Source organism: Bombyx mori, chromosome 23 (genome assembly GCF_030269925.1).
Source record: "Bombyx mori chromosome 23, ASM3026992v2".
NCBI classification, from domain to species: domain Eukaryota; kingdom Metazoa; phylum Arthropoda; class Insecta; order Lepidoptera; family Bombycidae; genus Bombyx; species Bombyx mori.
Window position 1 is genome coordinate 2,475,282 of NC_085129.1, and position 27,063 is coordinate 2,502,344.

The following is a 27,063-nucleotide window of genomic DNA, read 5'->3' on the forward strand; positions in this document are numbered from 1 at the left end:
TTAAATGTGTAATAATGGTGGTTTATTAACTGTTTAATATCTGTGAAAGTGCACAAATGTGGAAAATGCAACAAAGGCACTAAACGTAACTTCTCGGGATCTTCTAAAAAGTCCACTGAAAATTTTTCAGTAAATGACCACCATTTTACTGAGATTGTATTTGATCCGATATCATCTCATTTCATTTAATTTCATCCCAGTTGATTAATGTCTCAAATTACTCATCTTCATTTCGTTTTTCATAAAAATAAGAACATAAATTAAAATAAGACATGACTTAAAGGTCTTAGTTACCAGGTCATAAAATCCCTTAAAAAAAAGTACATTTGTAAGGATTTTGAAGTTCCCGTAAAGACCTGTATGAATGAAAACAATTTAATTTTATTCGATATTTCGATTTAATTAAACTCGAACAATTGAGTTTGTAATTAAAATTATTAATTAATTCTAATTTATAATACTTGGTAACAGTTTCTTAGATTTACAAGAATATGTTCGAAGCTTAAGCTGTGAAAATACATTTTCTGCATCAGTATAAATATACGATTAAAAAAATTTTGTTTTCAAGCTACTAGCGTCGCTTTCTATAGAGAGCAACAGACCGAGTTTCTAGCCGGATCTCCTCAGTGGTTCGCGATTCCGATCTGGTGGTAGATTCTCTCTTACTAGGGCTAGTGTTAGAAAAATCACTCAGCTGTAGCACGTGGGCTCATCCAACCGACCGAGCGTAGCTAGAATAGCCCCTTAGACTACCAACGAATAGGTAAGGAAAAAAATCTATAGAGAGCCATTTTGAATTGTGACTTGCATGAGGACGACATAATAAAATGATGATATGATAATAAGGTAATAATTCCTTTAAAAATAAATGCTTCCTTCCCTTTTAAACTTCTTTTTCTAATTGCCTTTCGTAGACGAGAATTTGGTCTAGATAATAGTGAGTTGTCACCGTGGCTCGTGGACCTCAGCAATGTCAGGAATGCAATTGAGCCGCTGCCTAACGTCACCCAACAAAATCGTCGTAACACCATCAGTCACTCTCACCATCAACCGTCATAAAAGTTAATTGAGGGCTCGACCTCATGCCTCAAGGTGGGTACCGTTGTAATTTTGATAAGCTCCAGTTACCATTTGACATCAGACGAGCCGTGACCTCGTCTGACTGCGTAGTGCATATGCAAACAATAAAACAAAAGTGAGGGTACTTAACGCACGAACTCTGAGATTTCCTCAGAACCATCGACTCTTAACACTAGCTATTTTTGTTTGAGTTTTTATTCATCTCAGGATAACGTTCTTCGTTATCTATAGCGGCATAAACACGTCACGTCACGTCACGCTTACGTTACGTTCGCGTATACGTTTTATTCAACATAAGGTTTGATGACTATTTCTTCGCTTTTTCGTTTCCTCCTATTGTAGAACCACTCCAGAATCAACACTGTCGATGCGGAGAAAAATCCTACGAACAAACGAAATAATTTATTGAAAAAAAAACACTTCAATTTACGCTTTTTTGTTGTGCAAACGAGTCTACGTCCCATTTGATGTTAATCGGTTGCCGGAGCCGATGGACATCACAACGTGAATGCCGCCACCCTCCTTGATACTTGTTGACATAGATTTCAATGTATAGTTATTACATGAATTTCATGAATGTATTGCATGAATTACTAGTGGTAGGACCTCTTGTGAGTGCACACGGGTAGGTACCATCACCCTGCTTATTTCTGCCATGAAGCAGTAATGCGTTTCGGTTTGTTTTATTGATATAATTGCACCTTACCTTGCTACAATATTTAATGACTGTATTGATGGTGGTGTGTTTCCTGATCTAATGAAATATAGTAAAATAATACCTTTATTTAAATCTGGTAGTACTTTTGACCCCTCTAACTTTAGGCCCATTTCATTACTACCTACATTGAGTAAAATTTTTGAAAAAAATATTCTGGAACAACTTTTGAACCACTTCAATTCCAATAACCTGCTTCATAACAAACAACATGGATTCACTAGAGGTCGGTCAACTATTGATGCAGGTGTAGATCTCATTAAAAATATTTTTCAGGCTTGGGAAGAGTCGCATAATGCCCTTGGGGTTTTCTGCGACTTATCTAAAGCTTTTGATTGTGTTGAGCATAATACATTGTTGAGGAAATTACAACCATTATGGTATTAGGGGCGTTTCATTAGAACTTATTAAATCTTATTTATCCGGAAGAATCCAAAAAGTAGACGTTAAAGGAACCAGATCTTCCGGTGTCTTACTTAATATGGGTGTTCCTCAGGGTTCCATATTGGGTCCCTTCCTATTTCTTGTATATATCAATGATTTACCTAAGTTTATTGAAACCCGTCACGAGGTCGTATTATTCGCTGATGATACATCATTATTGTTTAAAATTAAACGACATTTGGAAGATTATGACGATGTGAATGATGCTATCTCGCGCGTGGTACATTGGTTTAGTGTTAATAATCTGTTATTAAATAACAAAAAAACAAAATGTATAAAATTTACCACACCTAATGTTAGACAAGTTGACACTAATATTACTGTAAGTGGAGAGACACTGGAGCTTGTGGATTCGACAGTTTTTCTTGGTATAACAGTTGATTCCAAGCTGCAGTGGGGTCCTCACATATGCAAGTTAGCGAGTAGGCTTAGTTCTGCAGCGTTTGCGGTAAAAAAAATACGAATGTATATTAATGAAGATACGGCACGCCTGGTTTATTTTAGTTATTTTCATAGTGTTATGTCCTATGGCATTTTGCTATGGGGCAATGCTGCCGATGTCGAAACGATTTTCATCCTGCAGAAGAGGGCTATTCGTGCTATTTATAATATGCACCCGAGGGAATCCTTGAGGGACAAGTTTAAGGAAATCAAAATTCTAACTTTAGCGTCCCAATACATTTTTGAAAATTTATTGTACGTGCGTAAAAACATTGAAGAATTCCCCAGAGTCTGCGATTTGCACAATGTGAACACTAGGAACAAACATAGGCTTGCGTTGCCGGCGGCTCGAATTAAGAAAATAAGCAACTCTTTTAGGGGGCTGGGTGTACAGCTTTTCAACAAGATCCCACTAAACGTTCAACTACTACCTGTTCATAGATTTAAGAAAACTGTTAAGGAACGTTTGTGCAACAAGGCATATTATAAAGTTAAGGATTATTTACTAGATGGCACTACGTGGGAATGAGGCGCTCGCTCCTGGCCTTTTCATTTTTCATTATTATCATTATTATTTTTAATTGTATTTTTTTGACTTGTTTTTTCTTTTATTGTGAATATTTCTATTTATTTAAAAAAAAGAAAATATTTGAGACAAAAAAAAAAAAAAAAAGCCCGCTGAGTTTGTTTCGCCGGTTCTTCTCAGGACTGTGGCTTTTTTTGGAACCGGTGGTAGAGTTAACATTGTTATTTGTATTTTGACATTCAACAAGTGTGTCATACTGACATCTGAGTTGAAATAAATGATTTTGAATTTGAATTTGAATTTGAATTTGTTTGAAGGGTGGGACAGCTTTTGTAACTATACTGAGACCTTAAAGCTCATATCTCAAGGTGAGTGGCGGCATTTACGTTGTAGATATCTATGGGCTCCGGTTACCACTTCATACCAGGTGGGCTGTGAGTTCATCCAGCCATCTATGGAATAAAAAAATTATAAAAATACATGAATTGCTATTTTTGCGGATTTGATAGTTAATATGTCTATATTTTTTACCTATGCTAGTGTAGGGGAATGATACCCCACCCCGCTTAACTTACTATGCAGTTATAATAATGAGCAAAAGATGTTAGTCAGTCAGTGGTTAACGTGCAGCGATCCACCGCGGTCGCTAACGCGAATAAACATGCAATTAATTATACGTAATGTTTTATTGACCGCTCCGATGAGGTTTCCGGAGGACAACGCACAACGGCCCAGCACATCAACCAACGCATACACTCCTCGCCATCCTCTCACTAAAACCTCACACTAGTAACCTCAAGGGCTTATTCCAGCTTCACCGGCCGTGAGATGACACGATGTCACTCCTTCGTTGTGGAAGTCGTGAACACGAGTTAATTGCGATTTCTTTAAAACAATAAGTATCTGCTTGCTTGATACAAGTACCTTTTTTTTTCCTACCTAAGCTGATAGCCTTGAGAGGCTATTTCAGCGGAACCTTAACTAGTAGGTGAGCTCACAGGGCTCAACCCTGACGACGTTGCTAACACGAACCCTAGCAAGAGCCGTGCTTCGCAGAATCTACCACTGGATCGGAAACGCGACCCACTGAGAAGATCCGGCGAGAAACTCAGTGGGTTTACAAGTACCCGGACGTCATGTTAGATAGTTTGATAACAATATGAAATTCAGACAAGAAGACTTTTAAGCCCAATCGGTCTTCGCAGGTGCTTTAGACGTCGAAAACCGATTCAAAATACAGTCTCGCCTCTAAGAAGAACCAATAACGCAATGAAGGCTTGCTCTTTTCTAAATTCCTTTATTTATATTTCGTTTTCGATGCAATCAAACTTAAAGGTCGTTCTCAATACAAATAATTGAAATGCTGTTCGTTAGTGGGCAATTAATTTTGAAAACTTTGAACAGATTTGCGGTTTTTTTTTTAATGATTTAGTAATATTTTACGGCACGGATACTTGTCTTTTAGCCAGGCTTCATTTATTACCATTATCAGTTTTTTAATTAACCTCTCTCTTCTTTCCCGAACAGTAATTTTCAACTATATTCTATAAGTATGCTACAGTGAAAAGGATTTTTTTTAAAGTTTACCCCAATTCCTTATTGATGGCAATAATTATAAATTCACTCAATGACCAGAAACAACATAATATATTAAAATTTGCAAAGATATTCTGTCGGGTCAGCTAAGAATCGTGCTATTATAATAATTTAAGAAATCATTGTTACTAACATGTATATGGATCATTATCTGAAATAAAAGAATTTCATAATAATAATAATAAAAACGCCCAAACTTCACAAGTCAAGAAAAATACCTTCAAGTTTCCTCTAAAGTTGATAAAATCAGGTTTACAATGTAAACAAATTAATATTCAATAATAATTGTTGTCACGAAAATCTTGTTTTGAAATTCATAAAGAATACATACTATTATCAAACGTGATGTTTGATTATTCATTTTTTATGGCACTTGGATAAATTTCGTACACGTGAATTGGACATTTCAAATATTCCATTACTGAAGCTACCTACTGGAAATGACGTCAATAGCTTAATAGCTTCTATTAAAAACATTTCGATAAGTCTAGGCGAAATATATACATAAACTTAGCCTGTGTCTTTCGTTAAACGTCTGAAGAAAAGAACAGATATATACAAAAGTTCGACATTAGCCAAAAGGCCGACTAACAATCGTTGAATATTGAAATAAAATCAAGAAAAGTCTTTCCCACACCATAGATTTAGTAATAAGTCTCATAGGCTGAGCCTCGTGAGCTCTTCTATGAGTACGGTGAAGGTAGTATTATCCCTTGAGGTTACTGGTGGTTACTAATAGTAGGCAGCAAAAAGATTCATAATACATTTTCTTCTCTTTTTTTATATGGCATTTGGCAAAATATATTATTATTTTGTTATATGCAAAAAATATTTGAGGCAAATTAAATGAGTTCAGCTATATACATATATACATATATTTTATCATTACCTAAAAACAGTACGAAGAAGGATCCTTGCATATCACTCAAGTTGACAGTGTGATTACTCACTTCTTGAGTCACTGTCGAAATTTTTAAACAACGATTCGGCTTAGGCAAATACGCACTCAACCATTTTGATATCAGGCCGGCTTTGTGCATTCGATTGATCCTATAAATTAAGATAATATTAATAATTGTTTTTTTTCCTACCTAAGCTGAGAGCCTTGAGAGGCTATTTCAGGGTAACCCTAACGTTTGTAGGTGAGCTCACGGGGCTCAAACCTGATGACGTTGCTAACACGAACCCTAGCAAGAGTCGTGCTTCGCAGAATCTACCACCGGATCGGAAACGCGACCCACTGAGAATATCCGGCGAGAAACTCAGTGGGCTGTGTCTGAGAGTTAATTTACTCGTCGAGCCCTTCGTCGCAAGCGACGGGTTCGACGAGAACGGTGACCGGTGCTTGAGGTACCTAAAAGCACCGTTAGTGGATCGGGAGGATCCGAGATGACGTGTTTTGGGCGACGTCGACTGCTTTCCATTCTGTCCACAGGATCGGGAATGTAGTTACCGGCGGCCACGATGAGAGGGTTCTCGTGTCGTGCCGCTTTATCGAAGTGGAAATAATTGTAAGTACATACCTATGTATTGGATCAACTATTTTTGGGACGTCACGCGAGTGACAGATGTCATCGAAATTTAAAAATGCTAGCGATAGGTTTTTGGCGGGAACGCGAGGAGTGAAGTTGTGTGATTTGTTTTATTTTATCTATTTAGTGTTTCTTTAGGTTTAAATGCGTAATAGTGGTGATTTATTAACTGTTTAGTATCTGTGAAAGTGCACAAATGTGGAAAAGTAAAACAAAGCCGCGGGACGTAACTTCTCAGTATCTTCCAAAAAGGCCACTGACAAAGTCTCAGTAAATGACCACCATTTTACTGAGATTATATTTCATCCCATATCATATCATCTCATCGCATCTCATTTCATTTCATGCCATGTTTCATATTAATCAACTTCATTTCATTTCACATCATTTTATCATTGTTTATAATAAAAAGAATACAAATTTAAAAGATTAGGCTGTATGGTATGACACCTTTACCTTTCCAGTTGGAAAAATAAAACTACTACTACTAAATGCTACCTGTAAACGTAACGTTATTGAACGAATCTACTGGTGGTAAAACTTCTTGTTAGTACGCACGGATAGGTACCACCACCCTGCCTATTTCTGCTGTGAAGTAGTAATGCTTTTCAGTTTGAAGGGTGGGGCAGCCGGTGTAACTATACTGAGGCCTTAGAACTCATATCTCAAGGTGGATGGCGGCATTTACGTCGTAAATCTCTATGGACTCCAGTAACCACTTAACACCAGGTGGGCTGTGAGCTCGTCCATCCCTCTAAGAAAAAAAAGTTAACATACAAATATACGTACTCTTTATTGATGACAGGCAGATAAGGGCTGCCGGCCGGTACTATCATAGCCACTTGTTCCTCCATGAAATCTTCAACGGCTGTAACAATTAAATGCTTTAAAACTTTTCAATCACACGCATTCCTCCCGATCCATTAACGGTGCTTTTAGGTACCAAAAGCACCGGTCACCGTCCTCGCCGAACCCGTCGCTTGCGACGAAGGGCTCCACGAGCGAATTGACCCATAGACACAGCCCACTGAGTTTCTCACCGGATATTCTCAGTGGTTCGCGTTTCCGATCCGGTGGTAGATTCTGCGAAGCACTGCTCTTGCTAGGGCCAGTGTTAGCAACACTCCCGGTTCGAGCCCCGTGAGCTCACCTACATGTTAGGGTGAAGCTGAAATAGCCTCTCAAGGCTATCAGCATAGGTAGGGAAAAAAAGATCGGTAGCTATGCATACAGACTAATAATACAACCAACAATGAAGTAATGTATTTTGTATATCTATATATTAATACGTCAAGCAAAAACTTTGTACCCCTTTTTACGAAAATTGCGCGGACGGAGAATTATGAAATTTCCCACACTTATAGAGAATATAAAGGAGTGCAGAATGTAATTTTTTTTTATTTCGCATAAAAAAAAATAACATACACTGCCATGTATTTGACAAAACACATATATGTACATATATTGGTATAATCTTTGTTTATTGTCAAACTTTCGTTATTACTAAAAACTGTGGTCAAATTGAGAATAGATGAATATTTTTTGTCTAGATTATTATTTGTTTATAGTCTGTAGCCTTGGCGAAATCTGTGATTATAAAAGTATATTAGTCTTTGACAATAGAACCATAATAATGTTCAAACTTACAATCTCAATTAATTATAGTCGAATTTCGACTACTGAGGGACCACTAGTACATTAAAAAATGTGTGTGTGGTAGAAGTGAAACTTCTAAATAAGATATAGATAAACTGACTATCCCACTACACAAGAGCATACATATGGACAATGTTTAGTAGACGATAGTGGGAATGCTACGAAGAGTCGCACAAAGAGGAGACCGAGAACATCTAATGTGTTCTATCTCATTCTCTCGCCGACTGAATCCTATACATTTATGTGCTTGTGTCTCTATGGACTTATTTTTTCGTTTCATCGAGTTTGAAATCACAACGATTCTAAAGAAATTTCACTTCAAAAAACTTATGTATAAATTATGTGAGTGCATAAAGTCAGACAGTACCTAGTGCGAAGTCGCAGGTTTCTGTCGCTATGTGATCGGCACTCATCAAATACGTGAGTCGGAGCCTCCAGTCGAAGATCAGATGTCGCTGACCGCGCACACGATCCAGGGTTCCCCTTGCTACAAAATAATCAAGTCGAAACACATACAATTTATAGTACAGTTTATCAAAGACGTAATTAAAAAAAAATGTGTGGTGTCGTGGGACACCGGATAAGAACGAAGTTCCTTAGTATAAAAATATTAATTTTAAGTTCTATTCGAGGTATAAAGAAAATAAAACTGGAGGTTTCGTAACAACCCACGGTCATTCGGTAACGTGCGAACTTATTGTGGTACACTTCATTCACGGTTGTTTGCATAAGAGTTAGTGTATTGCGCAAACGAACGCTCTGAGATCGTGGTCAATGAATGATAAAAAAATATGTAATTTTTTGTACGTCATTACAAAGTTAAGTCGTACACTGTGTGCATTACTAATAAAAATCTTACGTTACGGACGTTTTTTCCCGGTTAGGGTACCCCTACGCATCGTCCCTTATGGAATTTCATTCAAAAAAAAACTAAATCGACCGCTGTTTAGTTGTAAATCAAACGAAGGTGGAAGATAGAGAGATGTAGCTGTCACTAGCTTATGGTAGTGACGATGAGAAGGTCTTCGGGGAACGCCAGGAGTGAGAAGTTGCTGAGGTCAGTGTAAGCAAATTCGCCAGGCTGAGCCCGGAAGTTCGCCTCTACGTTAGGTGAACCAGATATAACCCCTCGACCTTACTGGTGGTGGGTCCCCCTTTACTGGTGGCAGGAAGTCTTGTAAGTCCGCACGAGTAGGTACCACCACCCCGCCTATTTTCTGCCGCGAAGCAGTAATACGTTTCGGTTTGAAGGGTGGGGCAGCCGTTGTAACTATACTGAGACCTTAAAACTTATCTCAAGGTGGGTGGCGCATTTACGTTGTAGATGTCTATGGGCTTCAGTAACCACTTAACAGTAGGTGGGCTGTGAGCTCGTCCACCCATCTAAGCTAATAAAAAAAATTTACTAGGATAGGTAGGAAAAAACAACATGTGTCTTTAACATGTGTGCGCTCACGCCGTACTGACGTGTCTCTCTTTCTCTCTCTCTTTGTCCACAGTTTTGTAAAATACTTATTTAGTTGAAACACTGCTTCGTGGTTAATCCTTTTAAATATTCTTAAGTACGACGAATCTAATTTACGTGATCTTACGAAGCTACGATACATACCGGCATGTATAGTTCCTTCAATTCCCCCCGTTTCCTTAAGCAACTCAGCCTCTTTTATCAGTCGTTTGTATTTTGGTTCTTCTGAATTCTAACAAGGGAAGATAATTCAAAACGAACATATAAAAAAAGCATGCCAAACTAAATGTGTACTAAAATTATTATTATTAATAAGATCCTGTCGATCCTGATAACGATATTAAGCAAAAGCTATACGCATTGTACTGTCATCGATCAAATTCTCAATACGATTAAATGTCATGAAATTAAAGTTAATTATTACGATGAAAAACTCCATTACATAATTTAAATTATTCTAATATAAATAAAATCATGTAAAATAATTATAACAGCTATCCACATGTAATAGACGCGATGGTGGGGTACTTACAGCTATATTGCCTATTCTAAGCAATTAATAATCTTTAACAATTTAATAGGGGGAAGGATTATCCCTTATAACCTTAAAGGTGATATAGGTTATACTATGATATACTTTATTGCCAACTAAAAAAATTATGAACATTGAAAATAGCATAACTAATATTGAACATAATTCATTAGGCAGGTATAACATATGTACAATAGGCTTATCGCTAAAAGTAATCTCTTCCAGATAACTTAATAGACAGTTAATTTCACCCAAACCATTAATTATTACCTTCAGCTCCATTTCTAAATAAGAACCTTTAGTTACGGACCAAGTGTAAGCATCGCTGTTCTTCAATAGCTCCGATATTGTCGTAACGGGCGCTTCCAATTTCGGAAACGTTAGAAACGCAACAAGATTACCAGAATATGTGGTAACTATTACTAATACGACTAGCCACCAAGTTCCGATCACTAAACGACCGCTGTCTGCCCTTGGAAGATACATCCCGCCTGCAAATAAAGTTGCAAAGTAATGGCAGAAACTAAAAATGTTTTGACAATTAATCTAGTCTATGCATACGCAACGCATAAGTTAAAACAATTCAGTTATATAGGACCGGTGGTAGATTCAGCAAAGCACTGCTCTTACTAGGGCTAGTGTTAGAAATTTCGCTCAGGCTGAGCCCGCGAATTCACCTACCCGTTTGGGCGTAGCTGAAATAGCCTCTTAGGCTACCAGCGAATAGGTAAGAAAAAAAAGATGTATGTTATATTCTTTATATAATCCTAATATGTATATATATTTCCATATAGATCTTCGAGTAAAGAACCAGCAAACAAAAAAGGTAACGAAGCAATCTAAGAAATAGATTAAGGTACGCTATTAAAATTAAACCATCCATAATATCCAATAACAATTTTTTGGGAAATAACACTAAATAAAACAGGAATCTATCTGTTTTTGCGCAACAACGTATGACGTCATATGTGTCTAACCTTTTTGTCTAAACATATAATCTATTTTTATGATAATTGATAATGTGAATAATTTACGCGTTAATTTATCTATACTGAATCTTCACCTTGTTGCAGCAACGCCCCATAAATGTACCAGAGACAATTGTGAATTGTGGCCAGTCCTCCTTCGCGTGTGATCTCCATGGCTTCGTAATATGGACTTAAACGATGAACTATATACAGCATAGGGCCCATTAATATCACGGCGAAACCCAAACAGAGCCATGTCTGTAATGAAATTGAAGTTCATTAAAATTTTATGAAAGACCAATGATTTACTAACATTGTCCACGAAAGCGTCTAATCATTCATTACGAAAAAGGCAAGTATCGAAGAGTACTCAATTTCTTCACCAAATGCGATAAGGACCTCTCGGAGTCTGCGTATATTGTAATGAGTTTGACGATTGCATCGTAAAATTGAAACTGGAAAAAATCCTCCGGGGTAGCATGGAGGTGGCGTGAAATACTATTTGCTACCAACAATTTCGCCAATTATAATATTTGCGGATTTCATTATACGATGTTCTATACATTCATATTTGAAATCGTTCAAGAACTTGTGCTAAGACGTATCGAATGTGCGCTAATCTATTATTGTACAGACCACGGCATACCGGCCGTGAACTTATCCAATCATAATAAATAAATAAAATAAAAACAAAAATAAAAACCTTTTATTTCAAGACATCAGTCTCATATTGTGTTAGTATTACAAAGAACTTACGAACTATGTTAGTATTTAAATAAATAAATCAACTCCGGCCCTGGCAGCCCCATCAAGCAGCATGTAGAACATGCAACTTGATGAACCTACCCAGGGACGGGCCATCCAATCTTCCAGCTAGTACCCTCGAGACGTTGTTGGTGCTTCCTCCTACTCTACGAATAATGGATGCCACCTTTTTGCGCATTATCGCGAAGTAGTCATCTGTGTACGCATCAGCGAACATGCCTGATGCACTACAATAAGGTGGAAGCCTCAACAACGCCCTGAAGGCATTATTATATTGTATGCGCAGGGCATTATCCGTTTTTTGGGTATGAGTAGCCCAATGATCAGAGGCGCTGGCGAGACATCACAAGGAGTAAAATCATGTCGAATTATAATGGTCACGACCCTCAGCAGTGAGGAAACGACGCGAGGAGGAGCCCAAAGACCGCTTGTGTAAAAGGATTGGCAGTAAGTCTTGAAGAGGGTAATTTTGACCGGCACTGAACAACCCGCAAATCTTTGTGCCACTACATTCCCTCTGACAGCCAATGCCCTGCGTTCCCTTTCCATGTCCATATCATCTTTTAATTCCTCAGTTACAATATGCCCTAGATATTTGAACTGTGTTACTCTTTGTACAGGTAAGCCACCGAGCATTAGAGGCGGGACATGAGGTGGACTTTTGTTTACACCTCTGAACACCAACAGCTCACTTTTACTAGGGTTATATTTTAGGCCATGATCCTCAGCATAGGATTCACATATGGAAAGCAACTTTCTTAACCCACATATTGATGGGCTCAGCAGCACCATGTCATCTGCATAGCTAATGTTATTAAGACATAAATCATCTATATGACAACCAACATGTGTGCTGCTGAGCTCCTCAAGTAGCTTATTTACATAGATATTAAAGAGCCTCGGGGAGGTCAAACCACCCTGCTTTACACCACATTCTAGTTTGTAAGGGTCTGACAGTATATTGGACCACCTTACAAAGTTCCACCTTACAAATGAAAAACATTTTTTTACCACACAAGATGAAACAATAATTTTAGTACAATAATATCAGTGCTAATTAGTTTTCCTCTAGACCGCGTTGAGCTTGATGACCACTCGATTGTGTATTCTGTGATCATCGACGAGAACTAAATATTAAGTGTCGATAAAGGTCTATGTGAAATCAGTACCTGACTTCACTTGCTTTACAATGATATTTAGGTAGCCATCATAGCACATAAGATATTTGACAGATGCCTAAATGTCGCTAACTACATTTTCAAGAGAATTCAACAAATATCCTACAGATATACAACTCCAGTAAAATCACCAACGCGTTGGAAGATTTTCCTTTTGTCGTTAATCCCAAAGATGTATTGGATTAATTCATTTTCTCACTTTTGTTTTAGACCCGAGTGTTTGGCGGGAGTGCGAGGAGCGAAGTTGTGTGAATTGTTTTATTTTGTTAACTTAATAACTTTGGGTTTTAATGTGTAATAACGGTAGTTCAGTAACTGTTTAGTATCTGTGAAAGTGAACAAATGTGGAAAAATTAAACAAAGCTGCTGAACGTAGATTTACGGGTTCCAAAAAGTCCACAGAAAAAGTCTCAGTAATAATACCCATTTTACTGAGATTATATTATATTTTATCCCGTCTCGTCTCGTTTCGTTTTAATTTTATCCCAGTTGATTAAAGTCTCAAATTAATCAACTCTGTCATTTTCACAGGTAATGTCAGGAACGGTATGCAAACTTACATCGGTAGTAAAAGGCAGTAGGAACAGTAAGGCTCTGCTGAGTTCCCGAGGCCTGGCCACAATGAATGTGTGCGGCTGAGTGCTCACTGGAATTGTGTAGTTGATACCTAAAATCATTAATTATGGTTCTTTTTCCCTTATATGCTCATATTTTTGCATGTAATTTGGTATTTAGCTAATCAATTAAAAACGGTAGACTACAGTAATTATTTATACAACATTCGAATTATATTACATACAGGAAGATATAACTTTACCATACACATATAAAAAAATAAAAAGACAATGCCTGGCATTCACTTTGTAGCATCGATAACCAATTAAGTATACATTAAAATACATAAATTGTGACAGATTAAATAACTTTGTGAAAAATTATCTACCTTGATTAGGACCAGGTAATACTGTGAATGGGGCAGCAGCCAAAGCCGCATGGCCTTTTGCAATGGCCGCTATTGTTAGCCGAGCACTTTGACTGTGCATCATCTGTAATAATTATTTTTTAAATTAACACCAGCTTGATGGGCAATGAAAACTGCGCGGAAGTAAAGTGGAATATTATTATAGGTGATGGGACCTTTTGTGAGTCCGCATGGGTAGGTACCACCACCCTGCCTATTTCTGCCGTGAAGCAGTAATGCGTTTCGGTTTGAAGGGTGGGGCAGCCGTTGTAACTATACTGAGACCTTAGAACTCATATCTCAAGGTGGGTGGCGGCATTTACGTTGTAGATGTCTATGGGCTCCAGTAACCACTTAACACCAGGTGGGCTGTGAGCTCGTCCACCCATCTAAAGAGCGAAAAGTGAGCGAGAGGCATGAGAGATGTAAGGAAAATGCAGAATTATCGACTGTCGATTTCGTGCTCTAGGGTTTTAGGGTTTGCAAAGAGTACTCAACTGTAGAAAACAAAATGGCTGTACATATGAATTTATGAGTGACGTCACGGATCGCAATATAGCGTTTGATCACATACATCAAATGGCAGCCCTCGAAATCGAGTACCTATGATAAGGACATGGCGTTTATAAGTTTAATTTGAAAAATCTTTTGCATATGATAAATTATCCCCAAAACATTGCATTTGCACAAAATTCAAAATTAGGTTATTTTCTGCCAATTGATCATATTATAGCCAATTATAAGTTCGCCATCTATATCACGTACCTACTGTTTATGCTGAAAACTTTAAAAGGGCCATCTGGAACTTTAACAGAGTTTAAATAAATCAAACAAAGAATAAATAAACGAAGGTACATTTCCAAAATTTGATGAAAGAAAAATAAACGCTGAGGATTATTCATGAAAAATTGTTCAACAGAATCCCGAAAAAGTCAAGCGGAAACAAATACATACGTCAGTTTCATTGGAAAACTCGTGTTTGACATGACTCGGGAGCATTATCTTGATCCTGCAATGCAAAAGCAATATCAATTTTACTATTACATTCGTAGTCATTAAATTGTTTTTTGTATAATTAAAAGACGAGAAGTAATTTCATGTCTCCTTTCTTATCAGATATTGTGGATGGAATTTATGAAATTGATATCGATTTAATAGTACGATGTACAGATCTTGATCCTAAGTATTACCCCCCTAGGAGCTCTAGACCAGTGTGCTTAGTGCGAGTTTTTTAACGTTCTCGATAGCGTAAAAGTTTACCCAATTTTGTATGCAGTTGGAACAGCGCCCCTAGGGGCAAACGTACGCAAACGATCCTTCCATACAAATATGAGCTAACTTTTACGCTATCCAGAACGTTAAAAAACTCGCACTAAGCACATAGAAGTGTCTTTTATTATATTTACCTATCGACTAAACTATTGTAGGGACTTTACATTGGTATCAGAATGAACAGCTGACGATACTTATACAATAATAATTCTTCTTATACGTTTTGAAGTTGGCCGAAAAATACCAAAACGGTCGATGTTAACGAATTTGATGACAAAGGTTCGTTCTGTTGTGCTCTAATTATATGTACATAATTGTAATAATTGAATTTGATATCACATGAAGTACAAGAAATTTCACTACTATACTGTTACATACTCACGTAAAGTTTTTGTTCTTAGCCAATTGATTGACGATATCAAACATAAGTCCACTGTATTTCACGATGGCGCCCGATTCGTTTGCTTGTAGGAACGTCCACGGAGGATTCTAATGTCCAAAAGAACAAAATGTTAGATGGAACTAAAATTTGTTTCTAGAAACTGTGATAATAAAGCCTTCCTATATCCTACCCCTAAGAAATGTAGTTAGTCCGACTTATAATAACTCTAGCATTCTGCATTTGTTTCATTATTTCATTTCGGGTCTTTCGGTAGGACTCTATTCTGTATTAGATAAAAAAAATACAAATTAAAATTACTTTTACGGTTTCATTTCATTTTCGTAATCACAGACGGCTAAATAAAAAAAAAAGTTGTAATTATGTATTGTAACTAAGTTATATTACTGGTGGTAGGACCTCTTATGAGTCCACACGGGTAGGTACCACCACCCTGCTTATTTCAGCCTATTGAAGCAGTAAATATATCAAAATATACCCGAACGAACGATTTAAAACTAACTTACATGATAAGTTATTATCGGTAATTCTTTCCCTCTAAACCCGTGATGCACGTGAGGAAATAATAAATCCGCAAACGTCATAGCGTCGATTGGACGCCAAATTCCGACCTGTGGAAGGCAATTGATGGTGACCTCAAAGTTAACTTTGTGCCGATAGCTTGAAGTAAGGAAGTGAGTATCTGTGTTTTAGAGATGGAACACACATCAACGCCTTATCAACAAAATCCCGATAATGTTTAATTATTTACTCGGTGGTGCATAAGTTAGCGCTCCTGACTGTTTAGCCGAGGACTGTGAGTTCTATTCCCACATCCGGCAAACATTCGTGTGATAAACAGTTTGTTTGCTCTTTGTGTATGTACATATATATATTTAAACATGTATAAGTATATATATCAGTCTCTGTTACCCATAATACAAGGACCCCGAAATTGGGGCTGGACGACCGTGTGTGATATGTTCCCAGTTATTAGGTATTGCTATAGTTCCTGTTCAATAATTTAACAAATCAGTCAAGTAACTTTTTAGCACTAAGTCGAGTCAAGTTAGCTGTGAAGCTCATCTACCCAAATAACTGAAAATATGTTATTATTAACTTACATTCATTAATTCAAGATGCTCAATAACTCCGGTAGAACCATTCGCATGTTCATTAATTTGTTCAGGTACATCATTTTGCCGGTACGTAACGCCCCAAGTATCGGCCGCTAATGCTCGCCACAATGTGCAGTTTCCACAGACACTTTTCGCCAATATGTATTGCTATTAAACAGACGGTTTCTGAACACTTTATAAAGTAAAAAGGCCATACTTTGGTTTACCATATCTATACTATTAATATTATAAAGCTGAAGAGTTTGTTTGTTTGAACGCGCTAATCTCAGAAACTACTGATCTCATTTGAAAAATTATTTCAGTGTTAGATAGCCCATTTATCGAGGAAGGCTATAGGCTATATAACATCATGCTAAGACCAATACAAGCGGAGCACCAATAAAGAATGTTTCAAAATCGGGTTTTGAGAGCTTCCGTTGCGTGCGCTGTAGAAACGGTTAAAGTTTCGCTAAAATAATGTATGACAAAATTGTTCCGCTTTAAAAGATCTAAAAAAAGTCCGCGACAGCATATGTCTATATGTTAAGGTTGACTCACTATAATGTTTTTTATGCTAACCAAATTTGTTCTAAAATAAAGCATTATTCGTGAACTATTCCATGCGGACGAAGTCGCGGGCAAAAGCTAGTCAACTAATGCAAATCTTTGTACAGCAAATTCAAACCGTAACTCCTTAGCGCAACTTAGGGCTATTAAACGATCGCATTAAATCTAAGAGTATTTTAGGAATAGATGAAATAATCTAGAGATAATAAACCTTACTGTATGACCTGCTGAAAAGAAGTATTTGATACGAAAAAGCTTCGCGGAACCAAATGAACTATCAACTGCAACATATGCATAATTACCTGCATGTGCTTAAGTAGGATGTCCCTCCGTTGTACTTTGCTGGGTCTGATCGCTTCCCACTCTTCATCTGAGACTTGAGCAGCCACATCGAACTCGGCTTGTATTGCAGCGTCCAGTGCCGATATAAAAGCACTCATCATCTCTTGGCTATAGCACATCAAACCGTTCTACAAAGAGAATAACTGGCTTCAATATAAGTATTTAATATCAAAATTTTGGATTGACTCAAAAGTTGGATCAAAACACTTAGATCTCATATTGTTTTCGACGATCGCCGAAACCTATAAAAGTCCAATAAAAGGCGTCTAATGCAAAGGATTAGACGCCTTCAGCTCTAACACTAGGAGCGGGCTTAGGGACCCCGGTAACCGTACTCGTCGAACTCGACAAAGAGGTCGACGTGCAACCTAACCCATGCATCAGCCCGCTAAGTTTCTCGCCGGAACTTCTCAGCGGGTCGCGATTCCGATTCAGTAGTAGATTCATTCGCGAAGCAGCTGCTCTTGAGTTGTTAAGTCTCCCTTGGAGGCGCTCGGACAGCTGTTAGCTGATCCCAGCCCTCCTGGCTGAACCTTTGCTCGCCCACGTGTCCGGGTGAAACTGGAAAGGCCTCCGGGCCACCAGTAATCCTTCAATCCAAAAAAAAACCTATAAAAGTTCAAATTCCTTTAATATATTTTTTTACTGAACGAAAGCAGCTTCCCGTATATAGCCCCGATGAAAACGAAACCTCTGTTTGTTTTTTATTTACATTTTACGAGTACACTCGCGCTGTGACTTTTAGGATAATTCGCGAGTTGAACGGCTAATGTAAAAGTTTTTTGTCATAATACCATCGACGTAAGGTGACGTATGAGACTTTTTTTAATTCAACAGAATGGTGCATTTCAAGAGGGAAGCATATATGAGGTTAATCTACACTATTAAATAAATCTACAGTGGTTTTTACGGATGTTCCGTTATAACTACTGAACCATGCATCCGATTGACTTGAAACTTGGTACCCATGTACTTAATGGATAGGCTAATATGAGTGTTGGCCTCCCTACACCAGTTGCGGGGGCGTTAATGATGAGAATCTTTGTGGGGGTAAGAAATAATAATGTTAATTTTAAATGCCCAGCGAAGAGGACGGATACAGCTAGTTCGTTTATAAAAGTCTGTCAATGGGTGCGTCCGCGAAACCTATGTATTTGCGTTTTTCATACCTTACAATCCGGTCCATTTTCAGTGATATTGTATATAAAAGCTACATTCTCGCCCTCATTGAGTGTATTAATAAATCCACTTAGGTTACTTGCGTGAGCGTTAGTATCCGAGATAACATACAACCATTGAGCCATGGTGTGGGACATTAATAGCTCCCGCGCAATCTCCGCCATTGTTGTCATCACGTCCGAAGTAACTATTGCTATGAAGTTTTCGCCTAAATAAAAAACAAAACCCAGTACTTCTTTTTTATTATAACGAAGCTTACAACGGAAAGCAGAATTTGAAATACTGTAAATTTAATAACTCACAATTTCTACATTGTATGCTCTTCAAGCCTGCATAATTGATATGACCAACAGAAAATTTTCAGGAGTTGGTGAAATAGTTAAATAGAATTACAATGTACAGGCTACGCTAGAAATCGCTTCGAAGGGTCCTTCGTTGGGGTGTCCTTAGGGTGGCCGCGCGTCTGGTTGGAGGGTTGACGGCGGTAACCTCGTTACCCCGGCCGGATTCTGACCTCGGGGGATATTTGCAGGGGCGTCGTTTCGTGGGTAAAGCCCTAAATACAATCCTTGGGCCCGCGGTCTGCTCCTAGCATCTGCGGACCCTCGAGTCCCACTTACCTCCGCAGATACTTCTTTCCCCGGTCCAGAAAAAAAGACTAGGCTAGACAAATCTATTTGGTGCATTAACTTACCGATATATTTAACTGGGAGCTTAGACAAAACTCTATGCATCTCTTTCCTTCTTAGATATTCGTTCATTTCGTGCTTCATCTTAAACACCGTGACGGAAACCGGTCGAGCGCTTTCCTCATCAATTTGTGAAGTCAATGATTGTACCACACGGGACACCATGTCCCTGCCTAAAGTTTAATTATACTCTTTCTACTTCTGGTTCTGGTAGAACAAACTATCTACAGGCTATCATTTATTTATAAGTATTTACTATCCCTAAATAATACGGATGCGCATATTTACATACATACCTAGTTTTTTTTTTTGTGTGTTTCAACATCTATGGTCTCTTGTAAATGCTTAATGCCAGGTTGGCGCCGCTCGTTTGCCCATCGGCAATAGTATTAAAAAAGATTGATATAAAATATAGTTTTGTAGTAAACGTGAAAAGATTTTATTTCTTCAATATACAGATTAGCATTCGACATTTAAGTCGATGACGGTAGTAAATATATTATCTAGCTGGATAGCTCAAAATGTTAAAATACTTTATTTAATTCTTTTATGTTTCAGACTCTAACAATATTTTATACGGTACTTTAAAAAGAACTTTCAATTGATCTATATATTTTATTTTATTTGTTTTGTCTAATATATTTTATGGCTTAGGTATAGAATTAATTTCGCATTATGTACCGCCACAAATATTTACGACGGTAAAATTCTAACGTATAAATGACTCACCTAAAGTATCGTCGTGTAGTATAACAGCAGACTTCCAACTAATAGCGTTCGAACTCCTCAAATCTAAGAGAAGCTGCGGTAATTCTTCTCCGGGCTCTGAATAAGTTACAGTTATAGCAGAGCGCTGTGGGAGCCGTGGGCAGTCCACTTCTGTCAAGGCAAACAGAAGAAGATCTTCTTCTTCCGTACGCGAGAATAATTCCCATGTGTCTTCGCATGACGCTATACTGAATACCGCTAGGAAACCTGTACGCAATACGGGAAACTAAGCACCAAACGTAAAAGATTCCTAAATGCTATTTACATACAAATGTATACAGAGGTATTCTATGCATTTAACTTGGTACAGTTGTCTTAGTTAAGGAAGGTTTTTGTCACAATAATGACAAAGAGGCGCAGGTGTATTTAGTTTCAACAAATAGACGAATTCATGGCGTAGGCAGACGCTCCGAAGCAAGACGGATTCCACTAGCTAAAAAGCTATCGCATTACCAAACAGCTTTTAACACATTATACTTTGAAAATCACCCAAAACCAAACTCCTTCTATGACGACCAATTTCCTTTTAATTTCAATTTTTTTTTTTTTTTTTTTTTAATTTCTACAAAGGGGGGACAAAGTTGTTCGCGTCCGTAGGAGCTACCTAACCACAACCCTATACGTGTCCCCTGGGTGGTGCTAAAGAACAACAAACGCCGAGTCGTAGGCGGCGGTCAACTAACCTACTAGCGGGCTTAGCAGCTAGTTCCTGTAGAAGTAGGAAATGACTTCTTCAAGCCGTAAACTCGCGGTCATGTCTCGTGAGAACGGTGGCCTTGGCTTAATTGCCTGGGTTAAGAGGAAGACAACCTCCATAAAAAATAACCCCAATCCTAAGGTGGGAACCGCGCCGATAGGATGAATGGCTGAGGGAATTCAGTCTCTAGCGCCAACCTCGATGGACCTGGCCACATCGTTGTATAGTGCCTTCTCACAGGAATGGGCGTCACCCTGTGAGCTACCAATAATTCGACCCTTCTCGTGGGAACAAAAATGAAGTTAAACCCCTTAAAAAACCCTCAACCACAACACAAACAGCTTACTCAACAAGCACTCCTTCCAGGCTTGTTTGACAGACAACGTTCGTCATCTCTTTCTGACCTGGGAAGGTCACCACAAGACACGACCAATGTAGAGCAACCAAATGTAGCCAGTATCGCACCAGTAGCAACCTTGCTGGAAGATATTCCTCAACCCCCTGCTCCTCCACCATGGCAAAGGGTACAATCACCCAATAGCAGAAGCAGTAAGAAAAGAAAGTACTCCAGTTCCTCACCAGAGGCCCCAAGTACCACCGTGAAAAACCGCTTCAGCACCTTACCTTTAGACGCAACGGATGAACCATGTACTACCGACCGCCCTAAACCCAGCAAACCTCCACCTATAGTCCTCAATGGTATAGAAGATGTTACAGAGCTATCGAAGCTCCTTCAAACCGTCAGCAGCAAAGATGATTTCAAATTTAAACTAATTAATAAAAACCTACTCCATATTCTGGTTAACAATGCTGAGGAGTATAAGAAAATCATAGCGGTAATAAGAGCAAATGGACTCATAGGACACACATTCACCCCTAAAGACATCAAATGCTATCGCATTGTCATAAAAGACCTCCACCACAGCACACCCCATGAAGCGATAACAGAAGCCATTGAGGCAACTAACAATAAAATTAAAGGCGAAATCATCAATGCACGTTACGGACCCGACAAGAAACCTACATCTACTTTCTTTGTAAACATTGAGCCTAGTGTAAATAACCCTGCAGCCAAGAATATAACTCATATATTTAACCAAAAGGTCAAGATAGAGGATCCTCGCAAATCAAAAAGTATTGTTCAATGTCAACGTTGTCAGCGCTACGGTCACTCGAAAAATAACTGTATGAGACCATATAGGTGCGTTAAATGCGGTGAGGGTCACAAAACCTCGGAGTGCCAAAAGAAAGATAGAACCACACCAGCTAAATGCGCTCTCTGCTTGTGTGATCACCCGGCTAACTACAAAGGCTGCGAAATTTACAAGGAAATCCTTGCCCGAAGAAACAAAAACTTTACTCCAAGAGAAAGACAACCCGCTCTAGCTATCACAGCCTTGCCCATTAATCCAATCAGCTCCATATCGACAAAAACTGAAGGTATCGAAAGACCAACTCACCAACGAACTTATGCTGAAGTCGCTGATGGAAGGAATTCCCAATCTAATCAACAATCCTACAACAAACTGGAAAACATCCTACTTAAACAAAGTGAGAAAATGGACCTCCTATTACAACAAATAGGCTCCTTAGTGAGTCTTATTACTTCTCTCGTCTCCAAGCTTCTAAAATGACTTCGCTGCATATTGCCACTTGGAACATCAACGGCCTTGCCCCTAATAAAAACGAACTAGAGACGTTCATCAAATCTAACAAGCTTGATGTTTGTCTTGTCTCTGAATCGCACACCACACCAAGAAGCAGAATATGTGTTCCAGGCTTTTCCGTGTACGTCACCTGTCATCCTGATGGAGGGGCCCACGCTGGCACCGCGATAATTATCAAGAACGGTATAAAGCATTATCTCCTGGAATCTACTGCGGCTCCCTATCTCCAAGCCACAACTGTAAGGGTGGAGGATCGTTCCGGACCCCTAATCCTTTCTGCGATATATTGTCCACCGCGCCACACAATAAAGGAAAAAATGTTTACTAAGTTTTTTATGTCTTTAGGCAACCGATTCATTGCTGGTGGCGATTGGAATGCCAAGCATACATACTGGGGCTCAAGATTAACAGTAACTAGAGGTCGGGAATTGAAAAAGAGCATTGAAACTAATCACTTGTTAGCTATGACAACTGGAGAGCCGACATATTGGCCTACGGACAGTAACAAAATACCTGACCTCCTGGATTTCTTTATTACTAAGGGTATCAGCGCACAAAATACTCTGATAAAGGCAAGTCTCGACGGCAGCTCTGACCATTCACCTGTCTTGCTTACGCTTAGCTCAATGGCTATGCCCAGCGATACCCATACCGTCTATCTCCACAATTATAGAACTGATTGGCAATGTTTTCGGGAATTCCTCGAATCAAACATAAACCTATGTATCCCACTCAAAACCAAAGATGACGTTGACAACGCATGCCTCTATATTACTAACCTTATTCAAGTGGCGGCTTGGTCTAGTACACCTGAACTGAAGGGTCCTTCGAGAGGGGCTCCAATCCCTCTTGCTATCAAGGAAAAAATCGCCGCCAAACGTCGCCTTCGCAAAATTTGGCAGACAACCCACCGATGTGCGGATAAAACCAGACTAAATCGAGCTATTAAAGAACTCAAAGATCTTCTGGATTACGCTTCAAACGAATCACTCACGCAGAGATTGGAAAAAATGTCTCCAAATGCAAATGGCTCTCACAACCTCTGGAAGGCAACAAAGTACCTCCCACAGCCGCAGCAGTGCTCTCCGCCTTTAAGATCCGGTAATAAATGGGCGCGAACTGACCAGGAAAAATCTCAGGCCTTCGCTATATACCTGGCTGAAGTATTTAAACCCAACAGTACGGATAGTCCAGAGGATCCCGAAATAAACCGAGTATTAAAGCAAGACTTGCAATTATGCCTACCCTTGAGTCCTACAACACCAAAAGAGATAGCTAGAGAAATAGCCAAAATGGACCATAATAAAGCGCCTGGATTTGACTTGGTTACCCCCAGACTATTGAAAGAGCTCCCTAAGAGGTGCATTCTCTTTTTGACCATTCTTGTCAATGCCACATTGAGAATATCGCATTTCCCTGCACTCTGGAAAACATCCCAAATTGTGATGATCCAAAAACCTGGTAAACCGCCTAACGAGGTGTCTTCTTATCGCCCTATTAGCCTGACGCCGGTTTTGTCAAAGTTATGGGAAAGGATCGTCTTGGCACGATTATCCCCTTGCCTGGATGCATGCCATGTAATACCTGACCACCAATTTGGCTTCCGGAAGCACCACTCAACCATAGAACAGGTACACAGAGTGTATTGTACAATAAGACATTGTCTGGAGAGGAAAGAGTACTGTTCTGCTGCTTTTCTCGACGTACAACAAGCTTTTGATCGAGTTTGGCATAGGGGACTGCTCTGTAAAATTAAAAAGTACCTTCCACATTCCTACTTTCTGCTGTTAGAGTCTTATCTCAGTGACAGAAGGTTTCAAGTCAAGCTCCGTGATGCCAGATCTTCTCTCTTTGCCTGCAGAGCCGGAGTGCCCCAAGGCTCCGTACTTGGTCCGGTCCTCTACAACATTTTTACTAGCGATTTACCCCAGTCACCAGAAATAGCTGTAGCAACCTTTGCCGATGATGCAGCCTTCCTCAGTTGTAGCAGTGATCCTAATGAAGCGACTAGACTGTTGCAAACCCAGCTCGATGTCACTAACACTTGGCTGACCAAGTGGCGCATTAAAGCTAGCGCCCCCAAGTCTCACCACATCACATTTACCCTAAGACGTGATACTTGTCCTCCAGTCAAACTCGGCCACGATACATTGCCGCAATCAACCTGTGTTAAGTATCTTGGATTCCACTTGGACCGAAGGATGACATGGAAAGACCACATAAAAACGAAACGTAATGAAATTAACATTAGATTTAAAAACCTACTCTGGCTTCTCGGTAGACAGGCTGCCTTATCCCTATCCAACAAGCTACGGGTGTATTGCTCAATAATAAAACCGATCTGGACGTATGGAATCCAACTGTGGTCGACAGCCAGCAAATCCAACATTATGTGCCTCCAGAGAGCTCAAAACAGTATCCTGAGAGTACTCTCATCGGCGCCTTGGTATACTCGAAATTCTGAAATCCACGAGTACCTGGAAATCCCAACCGTCTTGGATGAAGTTAAACGATACTCAGCCAACTATAAGAACCGCTTGAAAGCTCACCCAAACCCGTTGTCCAGCTTACTATTGCAGCCAAATCCGATTAGAAGACTCAAGAGAGCCGACGTGCTACCCTACTAAGGAGAGACGGAGCATTGGCTCTGTCCCTCCAAACCAATTGTTAAATCACAACTCACCTGATTATAGTCTTGGCGACTGATCGCAGGTGTTAAAGTAGAAAAAAAAAAAAAAAAAAAAAAAAAAAAAAAAAAAAAAAAAAAAAAAAAAAAAAAAAAAAAAATTCTACAAAGGAGCCGGGCCAAATGTACTTGCCAGATATATTTTACTTTTAATTCATGTTTGATAAGGTCTTTTTTCGCATAACAATTCACTTAACTATAATATGATCACTTTAGAGTTAACACCTCCCCTGGATTAAGGAGGCCAGTATCTAAGACCCGAAATTAAAATAGATTCTAATAATATGTACCACAATTAGATAAAATATTGTTTAAGGTCTGTACTAAGAATAGTTTGTTGAATATTTACTGATTGTTTAATAATAAAGCAGATCCAAGTGACCATGAAAAGAATGAAGTTAAGGAGAAGTACTACCTGTATAGACAAAATGAAGAACAAATTGATTGTACAAATTGAAGACATGAGTGGATGAAGGCGTTAAGTACCATTTTTAAGATTTTTGAGTGAATGAAGTTTGAATGAAGGTGTTATGTGCCTTTATATTAGACCTTAAAACTCCGGGCTTAAAGACTATTTTTAGAAATTGCATGATGTGTGATGAAGGAGTTATTTACAAAGAAAAAGGAACAAAAGTTTGTTGTCCGTTTTCTCAAAATTAACAAACTGTATCTATCATATTCCCTTCATCCACTCATGTCTTCAATTATAAAGGTAGCAAGGAAATACCTTTATTCAAACTAATGGTCGTCCACGAATAGTAATGGACAAGCACACCTCCATGCTTCAGTTCAACCCGCGCCAATTCCTTTATATAATCTTTCAGTTCGTCTAGCACGGTTTGGTACTTGTCACCCAGGTACTGGCGATCCAAAATTACGGCTGTCGAAAAAAAAACCTTTTTACAATTACACATAAAGAATATAGCTGACGATTATCGTAAAACCTCATTGAAAAAATCTGATCCTTTCCAAATTTGAATGAAGAGTCAAGCAGTAAAGATTTTATAATTGTTGTTAAGGCATTGTGTCATCTGATGGCTAACGACGCTCATTTTCATTAAAAGCCTTTGAAATAGTAGACACCTTTGCTTTATTTGGATTACGAATTTAAATATGTCAGTTTGTCAATTTATGTATGGCTTAATATTATTGATATTACTTGGGGTAGGAGCTCTTGTGAGTCCGCACGGGTAGATGCCACCACCCTGCCTATTTCTACCGTGAAGCAGTAATGCGTTTCGGCTTGAAGGGTGGGCAGCCATTGTAACTATACTGAGACCTTAGAACTTATACCTCAAGGTTGGTGGTGCATTTACGTTGTAGATGTCTATGGGCTCCAGTAACCACTAAAAATTAGGTGGGCTGTGAGCTCGTCCACCCATCTAGGGAATAAAAAAATCGCGTATTGAAGAATCCGCGTTTTTTATTTTAGTTAACGGCATTTTCGACATAAACCCAATGAGATACACCACCTTATTACAATAAGGTCAACTATAATTGGAAAACAGAAGTTTTTATTATTATTATTATTACAACCAAAGAATTGACCAAAATACTATACCAATTCGAATTTTTTTTATATTTCGTAAAACTATTATTTTTCTCACCTATAGAAGCATTTGCGGTTATCAAAGATGGAAAATCTTCGCCTTGTACCGAAATAGCTAAACAAAGAACACCTAACACCCATATTTTCATCTTGCCCTGTCTTATACACTCTTAAGAATAGGCAACTGAATGAACCAATCATAATTCGTCAAAATAACTGCCAATATCCAATCAGAGAATATTATTATTTATGGTCTCATTAAAGCATCGAACGCACGTGGCATGTTAACAT

The 27,063-nt window shown here is 38.7% G+C and overlaps 1 protein-coding gene across 1 annotated transcript; it reads right to left on the bottom strand.

Annotated features, from left to right (window-relative positions):
• Positions 1-374: 374 nt before the first annotated feature.
• LOC101746044 (ionotropic receptor 93a) lies at positions 375-26,921 on the bottom strand. Its single transcript, XM_038019165.2, has 19 exons — positions 26,831-26,921; positions 25,951-26,103; positions 20,135-20,380; positions 19,411-19,578; positions 18,707-18,924; positions 17,498-17,665; positions 16,635-16,796; positions 16,038-16,142; positions 15,514-15,620; positions 14,814-14,868; positions 13,842-13,944; positions 13,459-13,565; positions 11,051-11,213; positions 10,258-10,478; positions 9,600-9,687; positions 8,358-8,477; positions 7,124-7,202; positions 5,692-5,852; positions 375-1,462 (listed from the first exon to the last, which is right to left on the bottom strand). The coding sequence occupies exons 1-19, from the start codon at positions 26,919-26,921 to the stop codon at positions 1,365-1,367; spliced, it is 2,613 nt and encodes an 870-aa protein (XP_037875093.2). The 3' UTR covers positions 375-1,364.
• Positions 26,922-27,063: the final 142 nt, after the last annotated feature.

Excerpts from the sequence above, each read along its gene's own strand:
- LOC101746044 (XM_038019165.2), bottom strand. The coding sequence starts at position 26,921 with ATGAAAATATGGGTGTTAGGTGTTCTTTGTTTAGCTATTTCGGTACAA. Across the intron at positions 19,579-20,134 it reads ACTACACGACGATACTTTAG|GCAGGGACATGGTGTCCCGT; the intron begins GTGAGTCATTTA and ends ATTAAACTTTAG. Across the intron at positions 1,463-5,691 it reads CTTCTTCGTACTGTTTTTAG|GATTTTTCTCCGCATCGACA; the intron begins GTAATGATAAAA and ends GTTTGTTCGTAG.